Here is a 14,776-nt window from a genome sequence, read left to right as displayed (position 1 = left end):
CCTGGCCTGTGCTGGGCCCTGTGCTCAATGCTCTGTCCATAGCATCATGTTTAATCTTCCCAGCAACACTTACTTAACTCTCATCCTCATTTTGAAATTGAGAATTCCAAATAAAGAATAAAGTGACCAGCCCTACCAAGCTCCCCCTGCCCAGGAAGTGGTAGAATGGGGTATCTAGAACTCTGCCAACGCCATCTGAATTCTCAACCAGGGCTTGTTAAACTACATTTATAAGCCAAATCTGGCCTGCCACCTGCTTTTGTAAGTAAAGTTGTTTTGGAAACTAGTCAGGCTAATATAACCAAATACCACAGACTAGGTGGCTTAAGAGATATTTATTTCCCTCAGTTCTGGAGGCTGGAGAGGGCAAGCTCAGGGTGCCAGCTTATTCATTTCCTGGTAAGAGCGCTCTTCCTGGTTTGTAGACAGCTGAGTGTTGTCAGCTGTGTCCTCACATAGCAGAGAGAACACACCAGATCTACCTTCTCTTCTTCTAGGGCACTGATCCCATCATGAAGACCCACCTTCATGTTCTTAACCTAAGCCTAATCACCTCCCAAAGGCCCTACCACCTAATACCATCTCATTGGGAGCCAGGCTTCAGCAGGGGGACACAAACATTCAGTGCATAGCAACAGCTGTGCCCATTGTTTATTATCTCTGGCTGCTCTCCGTGTACTACGGCTGAGTTAAGTTATTGGAACAGAGACCAGAAAGCCTAAAAATTTGGTTCTTTACAGAAAAAGGGTTGCTGACCACTTTTAACTGCTACTCTGTGGTTCTGGCCCTTTGATTAAAAATGTGCTGTTGATATTTTATGTTCTGTATTTTCCTGGAAATAGTGTGTTTTTGGAACTCTGGAACAGAAATATTGACATCCTGCTCTACTTCGGCCCACTGTCCTGATTTGAGCTATAAATATGAGAGTGTCTTGAGGCCTACAACGTAAGATTAGCTCTTTTTTTTTTTTTTTTTTTTGGTTGGATTAGAAATTCTCTGTGATGTAGTAGGTATACTCAGATTTCTTTGGTCATTATACAAAATGCAAGCTGTGTCGTCCTTTTTATGACATGAGAAAGTGACACAGCGCTCCCTGGAATACTGAATGAAAATTTCATTTGCTCTTGGACGTTGTCCTTGCCAAGCCTGCTCGACTGGCTTTTCCCAGTGTGGGAGAGGTGACTTCCGTCTTGGAAATGGAAGGCTAGTGTCCAGGGGCAAAGGTTGGTTTGAGCAGAATTGAAGCCATTGCAGGCACATCCACGTTCTACCCTGGCCATTTCAAGGCATCCTTCTCTGAGCTTGGAGAGGGGATGGGGTGGCAAAGGGGCTATGGGTTTGGTTTGTCTGGAACACAGCTTGGAGTTCCCTCTTCCCACTGAGAGAAACCTGAGAGTTCTCCTGCAGCTCACTTCTACCAAAAGATAAAGATTCTCTTTATTCCTTTTCAGCACCTGGTCTGCCACACGTTTCCCCCACCCCAAACCCACCCCCAGGGGAGGGACATTAGGTTCAGTCTCGCCTTACTCAGTGCATGATCCCCAGGTTCCCTGGGCATATATCAGTAACCAGATTTTTTCTGAGAATATCCTTCTAATGTATTCATATTTCTTCACTGGTAACATTATATACTTGTACTACTATTACATTACATATATTATAAACATACAAAAATAGAACTTCTAAAAAGATAAAAAAAAAAAGAATAGAATGGTAGTATATTCTTTCTATGTCCCAGTGAGGACTGTAGGAAACCACTGGTCTCAGCTGTCCTTTGTTCATACCACAGGCATTATCTTTTAGTTCTTATTTCTAGAAAACTTTGGGGTTTTAAAGCACATTGTAAAATCCATTCATAATTGTATAAAAGTTTTACATGGCTACAATCTCTATTAAAAATTTTTTTAGAACTTTACGATAAGGCTGAAATCCCTTAGACCACTAGCCCCAAGTTCAGTTGCCTGTCAGGTCATCTACTTTTTTCCTTTCTTGTTTGTGTTTTTTCTTGCCTGTGGGTGGTAGATTTTTATTTTATGAACTTGACAAGTTTCCCTAATTTACTTGCATCTTTAGAATGTTAGTTAGATACGAGGAATTTCTCATTTTTTAAAAAAAATTTTATTTATTTATTTAACAGACAGATCACAAGCAGGCAGAGAGGCAGGCAGAGAGAGAGGGAAGCAGGCTCCCTGCTGAGCAGAGAGCCCGATGCGGGGCTGGATCCCAGGACCCTGAGATCATGACCTGAGCCGAAGGCAGAGGCTTTAACCCACTGAGCCACCCAGGCGCCCCAGGAATTTCTCATTTTAATAATATTTTAGGTTGAACCACATGAAATTGTCATTCTTATGGAGTGAAAAACATATCAGGAACTTCATATGACCCAACCTAATACAACTTCTTGTCCATAAAGGAGGAAAATAAGTCAAGGCTAAAGAGCACAGGTGCGTCACAGATAGCTTAGCATTTATATATTGGCTTAACATGTCACTGAGACACCTGGGACAAGTTCTTTAACCTTTCCAGAGTCTGGAATCCTCATAGAATAACAATAGTGCCATTTGCCTCCATAGGCGATGACAAGGACCAAATATGATGAGGGTTCCTTGTTTTTCAAACCCAAGTCAGTCATGTTTCACCCTCACAATTTCTCCCATATCTACACTCTTCATCATTATGTATTCAATACTTTTCTTTAAAATAATTTTTTAGAAGTCTTTATCATTGGAGTGTAGTTGACATATAATGGTATGTAAGTTTCAGGTGTTCTGGAGCTTGCTTTTCACTTTCCACAGCGTTTTTAAGATCTAGCTGTATGGCTATGTGCATCCTTTTGACTGATACATGGTATGTTATGCCATCATTTTATTTACCTCTTCTCCTGTAGAGGGGCATTGACAAATAGAGTAAAGTGAACATCCGCGTGCAGGCAGCCTCCTTGGACATAAGGTCCGTGAGCCAGCTGCCCGGAGGCCTCCCTCCTCTGCCCTTTTCCCATCTCATCCCATCAACAAGGAATAAAGCAGGATTTTCTACCCTCTATCTATGTCATCCTCCCAGAGTTCAAGCCACCAGCGTCTCCCTCCTGGACAGCTGCCGTAGCCTCACTGGTCCCCTGCTCCCACTCCTGTGGCCCTCCAGGCAGTTCTCCATGCAGGAACTGGAGGGACCCTTTAGGAATGTACCACATCATGTTAATCCTTAAACCTGCCAGTAACTTTCCACCCCACTCACTGTGCAAAGCCCTTTCCTCAAGGGAGCTTGCCAAGCACGCTGCTGGACCTCATCTATGTTGCCGGGCTTTTTTCTGTACATTTACATAAATACACAGTCACGTAGTTTTTATTTTCCAAAAATGAGATAATGCTGTGCATTATCACTGCAACTTTTTTTTTTTTAAAGAGTCTACAAATCAGACAGGGCCCTGGAGATCCCAGCCAGGACCTTTGGCTTTGGTCTGCCCCTGCCCTGGAGAATATAAACTCCAGGAGAAGAAGGACCGTCTTATTCCCTGTTGTACCTCCAGTGCCCAGGCCAATATCTGGCCCAAGGAGGGGTAAGAGGGCTGAACTAGAAATACCCAAGGACGCAGGAACTCTGCTTTCTGCTGGCCCTGTGTCACTGCACAGACAGGGGAGTAAAGCCACTTTAAAACCCTGTCCCACTTGAAGGGGCAGGTGCTCTCAGCCTGTAGAAGAGAGAGACTCCTTCCAGTCCTTTCTCGAATTTGAATTCAACAGTAGTTCACCTCTGCCTTGCTTTGCAACATCGTTGCTGGGTTCTACGGGGCCTATTTTTCAACATTCACATTTTAGGAGTTCAGAACCATCCCACTCATAATCTGGTGCTCCGGACAGGCTTGTGCACCATTAGGGGTAAGGCATAAGCAGTGTCAAAAACCTGAGTTCACTTACCAGGTGGCCAGCACTACCTGCTTCGGAAGCCTGCATGTCCAGCAGCAGGGAGAGGGTTGAGGTAATTTAGGGCATCTTGAGCTCTTTTTCAGAAACACATTTCAGCACCGTCCCCACCCTCTGTACCTTCCGCACGGCTGCTCCCATCCCCTGCCCCTTCTGGTGCCCTCTGGGGTTGGAGTTGATCAGCAGAGGGTGCGCAGACCTCTCCTGCTTGTTCAGTCACACAGTTTAGCAGGATCCGGTTCTAGGCTCAGCCCCTCTCTCTTAACCCAGCTTGTTCTGCTTGCTGGATGGTGGTGCTTCCCGAGCTAATGATGGGGGGAAAGCTGTTGAGAAATGGAGTCGGGCCTCTGCGAAGTGGCAGGTCTTCCCAGCATAGTGGTGGTGGCACCGTAGATAACCTCAGGCCCGTATGTCACTTTGTGCATGTAGAAGCAAGGAGATGACAAATTAGGAACCCAAAAGGATAAAGAACAGAGAACAGAACAGCAGTTTAAAGAGTCTTTAAGTCAGTGGAAGCAGAGGATGCCTTCGAATTCACATATCCTAGAGGGGTTGTGTTAGAAGACTGATTACTTTATCTGGTCGACTCTCAAAATAACCTGGATAGCTTGGAGAAAAACTCTGATGGCCAGGCTGTCCCCCCAGAAGTTCTGATTCACTGAGGTCTGGGAGTCTCTGTTTGTCATGGGCTCCCTCAGGTGATTCTGTGACGTGGCCAGGCTTGGAAATCATCCTGCCCCTAACCTTTGACTTCCTTTCCAGCTTTCAGATTCTCCACGGTGAAATGCAGGTCCTAAGTGAGATGGCACAGGCCTCGGAAAGGCAGCCCTTGTCCAAGCCAGTCAGTAGCCCTACCAAGAAGGCGTGGCCCAGGCAGCCCCCCACTTCTTCCGCCACTGGGTTGACACACGTTTGATAACATAGGTGCAGAATTGAGTTCCGCCCTCCAGCAAAACACATGATGGGTTGTTTCTTATGTATCTTTCCTTTTAAAAAGAAAAAAAACCCACCCCATATGTATGGTTTTTAACAGCTCATGATAGAATTCACATGCATACAAGTCACCCATTGGAAGTGTACAATGCAGTGATTTTTGTACATTGACGAACTTGTGCATCCATCCCCACAATCTAATTGTAGACCATCTTTATCACCTGAGAAAGAAACCCTGGGTTCATCACCAGTCACTCCCCTTTTCTCTCTAAACCACCCCCTACCCGCCAGCTCTGGGCAGCCACCAACTACTTCCTGTCTCCATTATGTATTGCTTTTAGGCCATCAGTTTTTCACACTAGTAGTTGTGTACCCGTGACTGTTCTACACCTTGCCTGTTCCACTGGATAGGCTTTCGCCTGGGGCTCTTCTGCCGTGGGAGACGTGGGAGAGTGGGAGGGGGGTGAACACTGCAGCCATAGGGTGGCTGTGCCTGCCATGCCCCAGGGGAGCCGAGGGGTCTGTGGGAACCAGAAGTTAAGGCCAAGCTTACTACTGCCTGTCTTTTGTTGCCCTGGGCAGCCTCAGTCCTGGCCAGGCAGAAACCTTTCATCTTTGTTCTTTCTGCATTTAGAAACTCATCGCATATGGGCACATCACTGGCAATGCCCCTGACAGTGGAGCCCCGGGGAAGCGGCTCATCGACAGGATCGTTGAAACCATTTGCAACTGTTTTCAGGGCCCTCAGACCGATGAAGGAGTTCAGTTACAAATAATTAAGGTATTTCTGTTTGTTGGCCTGGTCTGGATTTTTAAATAAGAAAGCTAGTCTCCCTTGGGAATTTCGGTTTCTGATTTACCATGTGTTAGTTGTCTCAGGTGGTCCTGAGCTGGCGCAGAAGAGTGTAAGCGTCGCTTAGATCTTTTGTTAAGTGTCAGAATTTATTAGCACAGACTGAGACAAGAAAAGTGGAACCAGGTGTGTTTCCAAAGTAAACAGTTGCCCTAATAACAATGTAAATTGCTTGGCAGTTGAGTGGGCTTGAAATCCTCTGGGCTTTTCTCCTTGAAATCCTGGATTCCGGGTCTGCCATTTCTCAGTGGGTCCTGGATAACCTTACACCGATCTGCCCCTTGTCCTCTTGTCCTGCTCCCATCCCACCCCCCATTCCATTTCCCTATTCCATTTCCACTGCCAGAAGTGGTTTGTTTGGCATGTGACAGTACCGTCTTCTTGTCGGGAGAACAGAATCGGGAGGGCTTTAGCCAGCGTTCCAGATCTGAAGTCCTCACTGTGCTATCTTTGTGCGGGATGGCTCCATGTTAGCCGCCGTTGAACCTCTCTTGAAAACCCTCCAGGGAACTGGGACACGGACTGCCTATCAAAACCTGTCTATTTAGTGATTAATATAGGTGAGACCAAGTTAAAGCGGTTTCCCTTCTGAGAGAACTGTGTTTTTGCCTCTTAAAAAAGTATATTGATAGAAAGCCCTCTTCAACACAACTTGATTATGGCAAATAATTTGAATTTTATAGGTTAATAATTATCTTTAAGCTCAGAGCAATAGGGAGTTTTGCTTTGCAGAGCCATCTTCTTACCATTTACAAAACCAAACCAAACAAAGCCAAACCCTGTAGAAAAGTTTGGCTGTGGGAGGATGGGAGGCAGGTGGATGTTTGTGAAGGTGAAGCTTGTGGATTTTTGTTTTAGGCTCTTCTGACAGCGGTGACATCCCCACACATTGAAATTCATGAGGGCACTATCCTGCAGACAGTCAGGACATGTTACAATATCTATTTGGCCAGCAAAAATCTCATCAATCAAACCACTGCCAAGGCTACCCTCACTCAGATGCTGAACGTCATTTTCACGCGCATGGAAAACCAAGTGGTGAGTGGTGGCAGTCATCAGCTGCTGGGGGCACTGCACACCCAATGTGTGAACAGTTTCATTTTAAAGTGCATCCTTCTCTGAATTCTGTTTCTGTTCTTGCTTTAAAAGGCAGAGAAAGAATCTAGCTTGGGTTTTGGAATCAGCATTCAGATTTTGCTTTGAGTTTGTCAGAAGAATTTATTTCCTTTTTAAAATGTTATCCTTCTGTTTAAAACATTATCCTTCAGACTGGCAAATTTTCTGGTCCTTCTCAAAATGCTGGGACCTATTTTTTTTTTTTTTAAGATTTTATTATTTTTAAGTTATCTCTATACCCAATATGGGGCTTGAACCCACAACCCTGACATTAGGAGTCATAGGCTCCACCGCCTGAGCCAGCCAAGCACCCCAGTGCTGGGAGCATTTAGACTGAATCCCTTTTTTGTTGCCTTGTAGTTACAGGAGGCCAGAGAATTGGAAAGATCAATCCCATCAAAACCCCAGTCCCCTGTGATCCAAGCTGCAACAGTGTCCCCAAAGTTCAGTCATCTGAAGCAGAGCCAGGCACAGAGCAAACCAACGACTCCCGAAAAGACAGATTTAACCAACGGCGAACATGCCAGCAGTGGTTCTGGAAAAGCGAGCTCAGAAAATGGAGATGCACCCAGAGAAAGAGGCGCATCACTATCAGGTACACCCTGGGCACTCTTCGTCTCCCCCCCGTGCGAGGGACCCATCTGTGGCTGAGGGTTGAAGGGGTAACAGCTTGTCTCTTTCTGGGCCTTCCCCTTCCCTGTCGCTCGTCATTTGAGGAGCACAGCTCCTAAAGCAGGATGTCTGCTGTCCTGTGTCGGCTGGGTGCTTTTCTCTAACTAGTCCCTGGAATGCAGCAAGCTCCCGCTTCTTGACGCCAGCTTCCGTGCGGTGGCTTCGGATTGGGGTGTTTATCTCCCTGTAGTTAATTGTTTGGGTAGTTAGTCACTCAGTGTCTCTTCTGTGCCCCGAGGAGGACAAGGGGACCCCCTTTGTCATATATACATGGGATCTCTGTACCTTGCTCACGGCCTGGCAGCTAGTGGCCACTAACAGACATCTGTAAAAGGAGCAAGAAGGTGGGAAGGTGGGCAGACATACAGGTGGACAGACAGATAGCTTTGTTCTCTTCTCTGTTGACCTAGTATGTTATATATTTTTGTTGGCTTTTTTAGATGAAGACATCCCACACCTGATTGTAGTCCTAAAGTAAATGAAACATTAGGCAAGAAATGGCAGATTGGATTATCATAAGATTATTTCAGAATGTTTGCATGTTTCTCTGGGCAGGTTGTATGAATCAGTTCCCAAATTCATATTTTTTGGGGAACTGTCCCTTCTCAAGTGATTTTTGTGTGGTAAATCTTCACTCTAGCTGCTTGGTCTACATGAAATACCTGACCTGTCTTTATACCTCATCTCATCTTTTCTGTCATTACTGACAACAGTTTCTGTTGGTAGAATGTTCTGTGAGAGGACATGTGTGTGAGCAGCTTTTGTTCCTCCATTATTAGCGTGCATAGCATACACAGGAACAGATCAAGTGCTGTTGCTGGAAGGTTTTTTCCGTATCAGTTTACTCAAGGAAAGAACAAAAGAGAAAGTTGCCACCAGAAATGGTCCTGGTCTCTGGGTGAGCGCAGAGTTGCTGTGTCCTCAGTCCTGCGGTCCTGTGTCTCAGGGAAGGTGCTCAGAAACTCCTGGCCCATCCTCTAGATCTGTCACCACTTTCACTTTCGAAACTCTCAGAGCAAGGACCAGGTTTTACTGTAACCCTTATCAGGCCGTGATCAGTCAATAAACATTAATATTTAAACACTTGGTACATAGTAAGCATAGCTGTGCAGATAAAAATACGAGTCTCTCTGGCTGCCTCGGTGTTTCCACTACAGCCCATTTCCTCTGTGGCAGCCAGAGTGATCTCTTAAAGCATGAATTAGATCACAGAGCCCCCTTTGCGTAAACCCCTTTGGTAATTTCCCATTCACAGTGAAATCTGTGCCCGCCCAGCCCTTGACTTCCAAGGCCAAGGCCGTATGTGACCTAACTCCTGTCCGCCTCTCCATCCTGTTTTACTTCTTTCCCCCTTATTGACTATACAGTGTGCCTTGAGAGTGCCATGCTTGCTGTTGATGCCTTTGCACTTCCTGCCCCCCCCCCCCGTTTATCTTCAGGTCTCTCAGGCCGCACTGATCACCCTCTTTGCAGCGCCCACATTTCTGCCCTATCAGCCACTTTTCTTTTCCGCATAGCGCTTATCACTACCCGAGATCACTGAAGAGTTTATGTTTACTTATTCCTGGGAGCAGACCTAGACCACTCTGTTCACCACTGTATCCCCAACACTGGCATGGTGCCCAGCATTCATGGCAGACACTCAGTAAATACATTTTTTTGGAATGAATGAGGGAAGAAAACTTGACTTCTAGAAAGATCATTTTGTGGAAACACAGTAACTTAAAATTCTGCTGTAAAAGAGTGATTTGTACTTAGTATATTGCTGTGGGTTTTGTTGCCAATGCTTGGTGCCCCCTGCAAGGCTTCTCCCAAGAATGTGGGAATCAGACTGCCTTTAATCATCAAATGGCATCAGAAGAAATGAAATCTTGCCATTTGCGACAATGTGGATGGAACTAGAGGGTATTATGCGGAGCGAAATAAGTCAGTCAGAGAAAGACAATTATCATATGACCTCCCTGATATGAGGAAGTTGAGAGGCAACATGGGGGGGTTTGGGAGGTGGGAAAAGAATAAATGAAACGAGATGGGATCGGGAGGGAGACAAACCATAAAAGACTCTTAATCTCACAAAACAAACTGAGGGTTGCCGGAGGGGAGGGGAATAGGGAGAGGGTGGTTGGGTTATGGACATTGGGGAAGGTATGTGCTATGGTGAGTGCTGTGAAGTGTGTAAACCTGGTGATACACAGACCTGTACCCCTGGGGCTAATAATACATTGTATGTTAATAAAAATTTTCAAAAATACTAATTGCAAACCCACAGATGATGGTTGGAATGGAAGTGTGCTATTACCCTTAAAAAGAGTGAGGGGCTTCTTGTTCTCCAGATGTAGCTCTAAAGAAAGAATAGGTTCTTCAGAAGAAGGGGTTGAGCAGCCTTGGAAGCTGAGGGTGAAAGATAGCCCAAGAGGCAGGTGATGGAGATGTCCGCGCAGGGAGATGGTGCCCTGGGCTAGAGTCCAGGCTCTTGAGGCCCGCTGAGGGCCCTGGGCTCTAGGGCCTCTGTGATGGGGAAGAACACACCCTGCCCTTCTGTGGGGTCCATCCTGTAGTCATCACATCCTGGAACTGCCTCTAACTAGCCAGTCACTATGCTGGGCACCGTGTTTGCTAACTGGGCACTCGACATACATTTTCCTATTTATTTATTTATTTACTGATTTTAAGATTTACTTATCTATTTTAGAGAGAGTGCAAGAGTGGGTGAGGCAGAGGGAAAGGGAGAGAGAATCCCAAGCAGACTCTGCGCTGAGTATGGAACCCTACCGGGCTTGATCCCAGGACCCCGAGATCATGACCTCAGCCAGAATCGAGGCGAACGCTCAACTGACAGCGCCACCCAGGCGCCCTACATTTTCCTATTTAATTTGCTGAGAACCCTCCCCACAGCCTTCCTGGGATCATTTGCCTCCCAGTGAAATTTGCATAAATGCAGACAGTTCACAACAGACTTAAACATCTCTTTCCCTTTACTGGTTTTTATCCAAAGTTGATAAATCAATAGTCAGTCCGTCAGTCTTATCAGCCTGTCCACGACATGGACTAAATTGCTCTGTGTAAACTTACAAAATAGATTTTTAAGCCTGAGACATTCTAGCTTATGTGAATTTGGGGGCACAGCCAACAGTCTTCCCTAGGGGACCCCACCCCATGTGTCCATTCACATTCCTCCTCAATGCCTGGCTGTTCTTGTCAGTTTTCTTTAAAAAAACAGCTTCATTAAGCTGCAGTTTGTGTACCATAAATTCAGCTTTTTAAAACGTACAATCCAATTATTTTTAGCACATTCACAGAGTTGTGCAGTCGTCACCGTAGTCAATTTTAGAACGTTTTAATTACACCCAAAAGAAATCCTGTGCCCAGAAACTGTCACTTCCCATTTTCTTTTTTGTTTTTAAGATCATTTTTAAGAATCTGACTTTTTGACTCCCAACATGCATGAGACAGCACGTTTACATTTCTGTGGCTAATGAGTAGCTACTGTACGTACACAAATACTTGTGTGTTTAAGGATTTCTTAGTTTGTTTTTTTCTTCTTGCAGCTCCTTCTTAAGAAAAAAAGAACAAATGCAATTCTTAAGTATTCTAAAATAGAGCAAAGTTATCCTCCCTCAGCCAGTATGGAGATTCTGATCGGACAGCCTGGTTTCAAATCGTGACTCTAGGGTCTAGTAGCTGTGTGACCTTGAGGGAAATCTTGAACCTCTTTGAGCCTCGTGTCCTCATCTGAAGGTGGGACACAGCTAGTACTGATCGTCCAGGTTTATGGGAATTAAATCAGAGCAGTGTCTGGCGCTTGGACCTGTGTGTTTGCTATTATTACCTTTCAAATAAGTTTCCACTTAAAAAATGAGTTAAAAAAGCAAATAGTTAAGATGGTAATCAGATGTGAAGGTGGTGAGAACAGTGCATAGTGTAAAGGGAGCCTGTTTTCCGTGTTAGCAATCCCAGATCCTCTGCTTTAGGAATTTCATTATTTTTTGTGGATAAAACAAAAATTGTCTCAGACCAACACTTTATAAAAATAACAGAATGTACCCCTGGGTCCCCCTCCTTTCTGATACAGCCTCCCTTACTGGGCGGCTCCCTCTCAGGGGTTTACGACTTCTGTGTTAGCTGCTCGATGGACACTTACTTTGCGACAGTAGGTTGCCTAAGTGTTCCTTCCTGTCGAGGAACAGTGTTGGCGTGTGGTTGGAATGTGACAGCAAACAGCTTTGGTCCCTGATTTTTTTTCCTTTAGCATTCTTGCATATTACCAAGTGCTTGGACATTGGGCACAACCAAACCCTAGTTTCTAGGAAATAGGCATGTCATGTTTTACTGTCACCATGTGTTCACATCTGTCCCCACCATTCTACATCTGCCTCGTCCCCCTCTGCTTTTTCTCTAGCACTGTAGTGTGCAGCATAACACAGTTATTATCCCAGCTAGAACGTAAGCACCGTGAAGATAAAGATCTTTGTTTTAAACAGTGATGTATTCCACATGCCTGGAACAGGACCGAACAGGCAGGCATTCAACTTTTTGATGGAGTGAGTGAGTGAATGCATCTTACTACCCCACCTACCTCCCTCCACCATGGTCCTCGCTTCACGGGACAGAAAACAGAGGCATGGGAGGGTGTGTCTCAGATTCCTTCTGTTTTTTCTCCGATTATTCTTAGCATGTAACTTTCATCCTCCAGGTTACCTTATGGTTCCATATGCTATCATGTCCTCCTGCAGGAAGGAGAGAGGGTGGGACTCAAGGACTCCCAGCTGAGTCATGCTGCTCCCTATGGGGCCTTCCCGGAAGCCCAGGCAATCCGCAGTAATTTACGCTTTACCCCTTATTGGCTAGAGCTTGGTCACATGGCCACCCTTTCTGCTCGGATAGCCGGGAAATACAGGGACAGCCCCTTCCAAAACAGAATTAGAGCTGTGTGAGGATTCAGGGTATGAGTTAGTGACTGGCAATACCCACCATAGGGGTGGTTCTCCTGCTGGCTAAGGAAGGAGTGGCCACAAGGGTTTCTTTTATCTGAACCTCTTCAAGGTGACCCTCTTATTTTGCTTAGGGACAGTTTGTGAAATGGCCAGTCAGTAATGGCCAAGTGGTGACTGCTGGACATTCCCGGGAACCAGCATATTCTGAACCTTGCAAGGATTTGGTTTGGTTTGGTTTGCTAACCTTTTGACAGCATGCTTGAAACTTAAACACAACAGACTTTTTAGTGGTTATTATCGCATTGGAAGGCCTCTTCTCAGCCCTCCCACAGGCTGATGTGTCAGCAGGGGAAGCAGGCAGGGATACCATGGGGGTCCTGCTACCTCTGGGCCTCTTTAGGGGCTCTTCAGCGGCAACTGCCTCCGCGGGAGCCTTCTTTTGGAATTGGGGCTTCATGACTCTCCCACGCCTTCCTGGCCTGAGAAGATTTTGATATCGCACAGTGGCTGCTACGGATACAGCCTGTCAAGGAAAGTGAGTTAAACGCTGTTATTCCTCCAAAAAATGGTGGTCCTGGTGCTGTTTAAGTGGGAAAACTGCAGTGAGGGAAGAGGAGGATCCCTGTAAAAGTGGACATTTTTTTTCTCTTTAGAATGAAAGATAGTGATGGCTTTAAGTAACTGAAACTGTGTGGTTAGTGGGAAATTTCTTGTCTGTTTTTTTAAATTTGTTTATTTATTTATTTATTTATTTATTTGACACAGAGACAGTGGGTAGGGTGTGGTAGGCAGAGGGAGAGAGAGAATCTCAGGCAGACTCCATGCCCCGCATGGAGCCCAGTGTGGGGCTCAGTCTAGGACCTGAGCCAAAATCAAGAGGCAGAGGCTTAACCAACTGAGCCACCCGGGTGCCCCTAGTTGGGAAACCTCTGTATGGACTTAGTCTCCAGGGCCAGGCAAGTGGCAGACGTGAGAAGGCCTTGGGGCGCCTAGGTGGCTCAGTTGGATAAGGAACCAACTCTTGATTTCGGCTCAGGTCACGATCTCAGATCTCAGAGTCCTGGGATCGAGCACTGTGTCAGGCTCTGCACTCAGCAGGGAGTTTGCTCTCTCTCTGTCTCTTCCTCTCCCTCTGGCCCTCCCCCCTCCACGCATGCGTGCACTCTTCTATCTTTCTCCAAAGTAAATTTTTTAAAAGGACATGTGATGTGATGAGCACTGGGTGTTGTACGCAACTAATGAATCATGGAACAGTTTATCAAAAACTAATGATGTACTATATGTTGGGTAATTGAATTTAAATTAGAAAGAAAGAAAGAAATGAGAGGGCCTCTCTCATGAGGGCATCAGGAATGTCTCAGCACAATCATACTCTACAGACCAAAGAAAAATTAACACTTGAGTCCTCACTCTACAAACACCATTTTAAATGCTTTCTGGGTGTTATTTTACTGAATTCTCACAAAGCTCCATGAGGTAAGTACTATTGAAATCATCCTTGTCCACTACTGAGGGAACTGAAGCTTGGAAAGGTAACGTGACGTAAGTCCCCACATTGGGAAGTGGCAGAGCAGGAACCTGAACCAGACACATTGGCTCTGGAGCCTTCACTCTTCTCACTGTGTTGAAGTCACTTCTATAAGGAAACATTTTCGCTTTTTCACTCTGATATCTTTCAGACACCCAACCCTGTCAGTGTCCCATTTTCCCCACTCTTGACAGACCCATGTCACTTTCCTGCTCACTGTAATGACACCTGTCCTCAGTGGCAAGGACTGAGGCACCAGGACATCTTAGAGTTCATGCCTTGGCTAAAGCGGGCAGGTGCTCCTAGTTTCAGACACTGTGGACTGGTGTTGCCAGATAATCCAGATCTGGATTTTTATGACACATCTCCCAATTTTTTTTGTTGTTATTTTTTGTCTTTTTTTTAAGATTTTATTTATTTATTTGACAGACAGAGATCACAAGTAGGCAGAGAGGCAGGCAGAGAGAGAGGTGGGAGGAAGCAGACTCCCTGCTGAGCAGAGAGCCCAATGCGGGGCTTAATCCCAGAACCTTGGGATCATGACCTGAGCCGAAGGCAGAGGCTTTAACCCACTGAGCCACCCAGGCGCCCCACGTCTCCCAGTTTTTTAAGTGTTCGCAGCTAATGCAAATAAAAAGAAAATACAGTCCATAAGCACTGCCAGTGAAACAATCAACAGAATTTAAATGCATCCTATGGAATGGGAGAAAATATTTGCAAGCCATTTATCTGAGAAGGGATAAGTATCCAAAATATACGAGGAACGTCTACAGCTCAATAGCAAAAAAACAAATAACCCATTGAGAAATGGACAAGGGAC

At 45.6% G+C, this 14,776-nt stretch overlaps 1 protein-coding gene across 1 annotated transcript in view; it reads left to right on the top strand.

Annotated features, from left to right (window-relative positions):
* Positions 1–14,776, top strand: part of ARFGEF2 (ADP ribosylation factor guanine nucleotide exchange factor 2) — a 97,515-nt gene that overhangs the window by 15,453 nt on the left and 67,286 nt on the right. The window contains exons 4-6 of the mRNA XM_032879010.1: positions 5,488–5,634; positions 6,565–6,744; positions 7,183–7,417. Coding sequence (XP_032734901.1) covers positions 5,488–5,634; positions 6,565–6,744; positions 7,183–7,417 — 562 coding nt within the window. The remainder of the gene's footprint in view (positions 1–5,487; positions 5,635–6,564; positions 6,745–7,182; positions 7,418–14,776) is intronic.

Source organism: Lontra canadensis, unplaced genomic scaffold (assembly GCF_010015895.1).
Source record: "Lontra canadensis isolate GAN:19392208 unplaced genomic scaffold, GSC_riverotter_1.0 scaffold65, whole genome shotgun sequence".
Taxonomy (NCBI): domain Eukaryota; kingdom Metazoa; phylum Chordata; class Mammalia; order Carnivora; family Mustelidae; genus Lontra; species Lontra canadensis.
The sequence above is the reverse complement of the archived record's forward strand: the minus strand, read 5'-3'. Positions and strand labels throughout refer to the sequence as shown.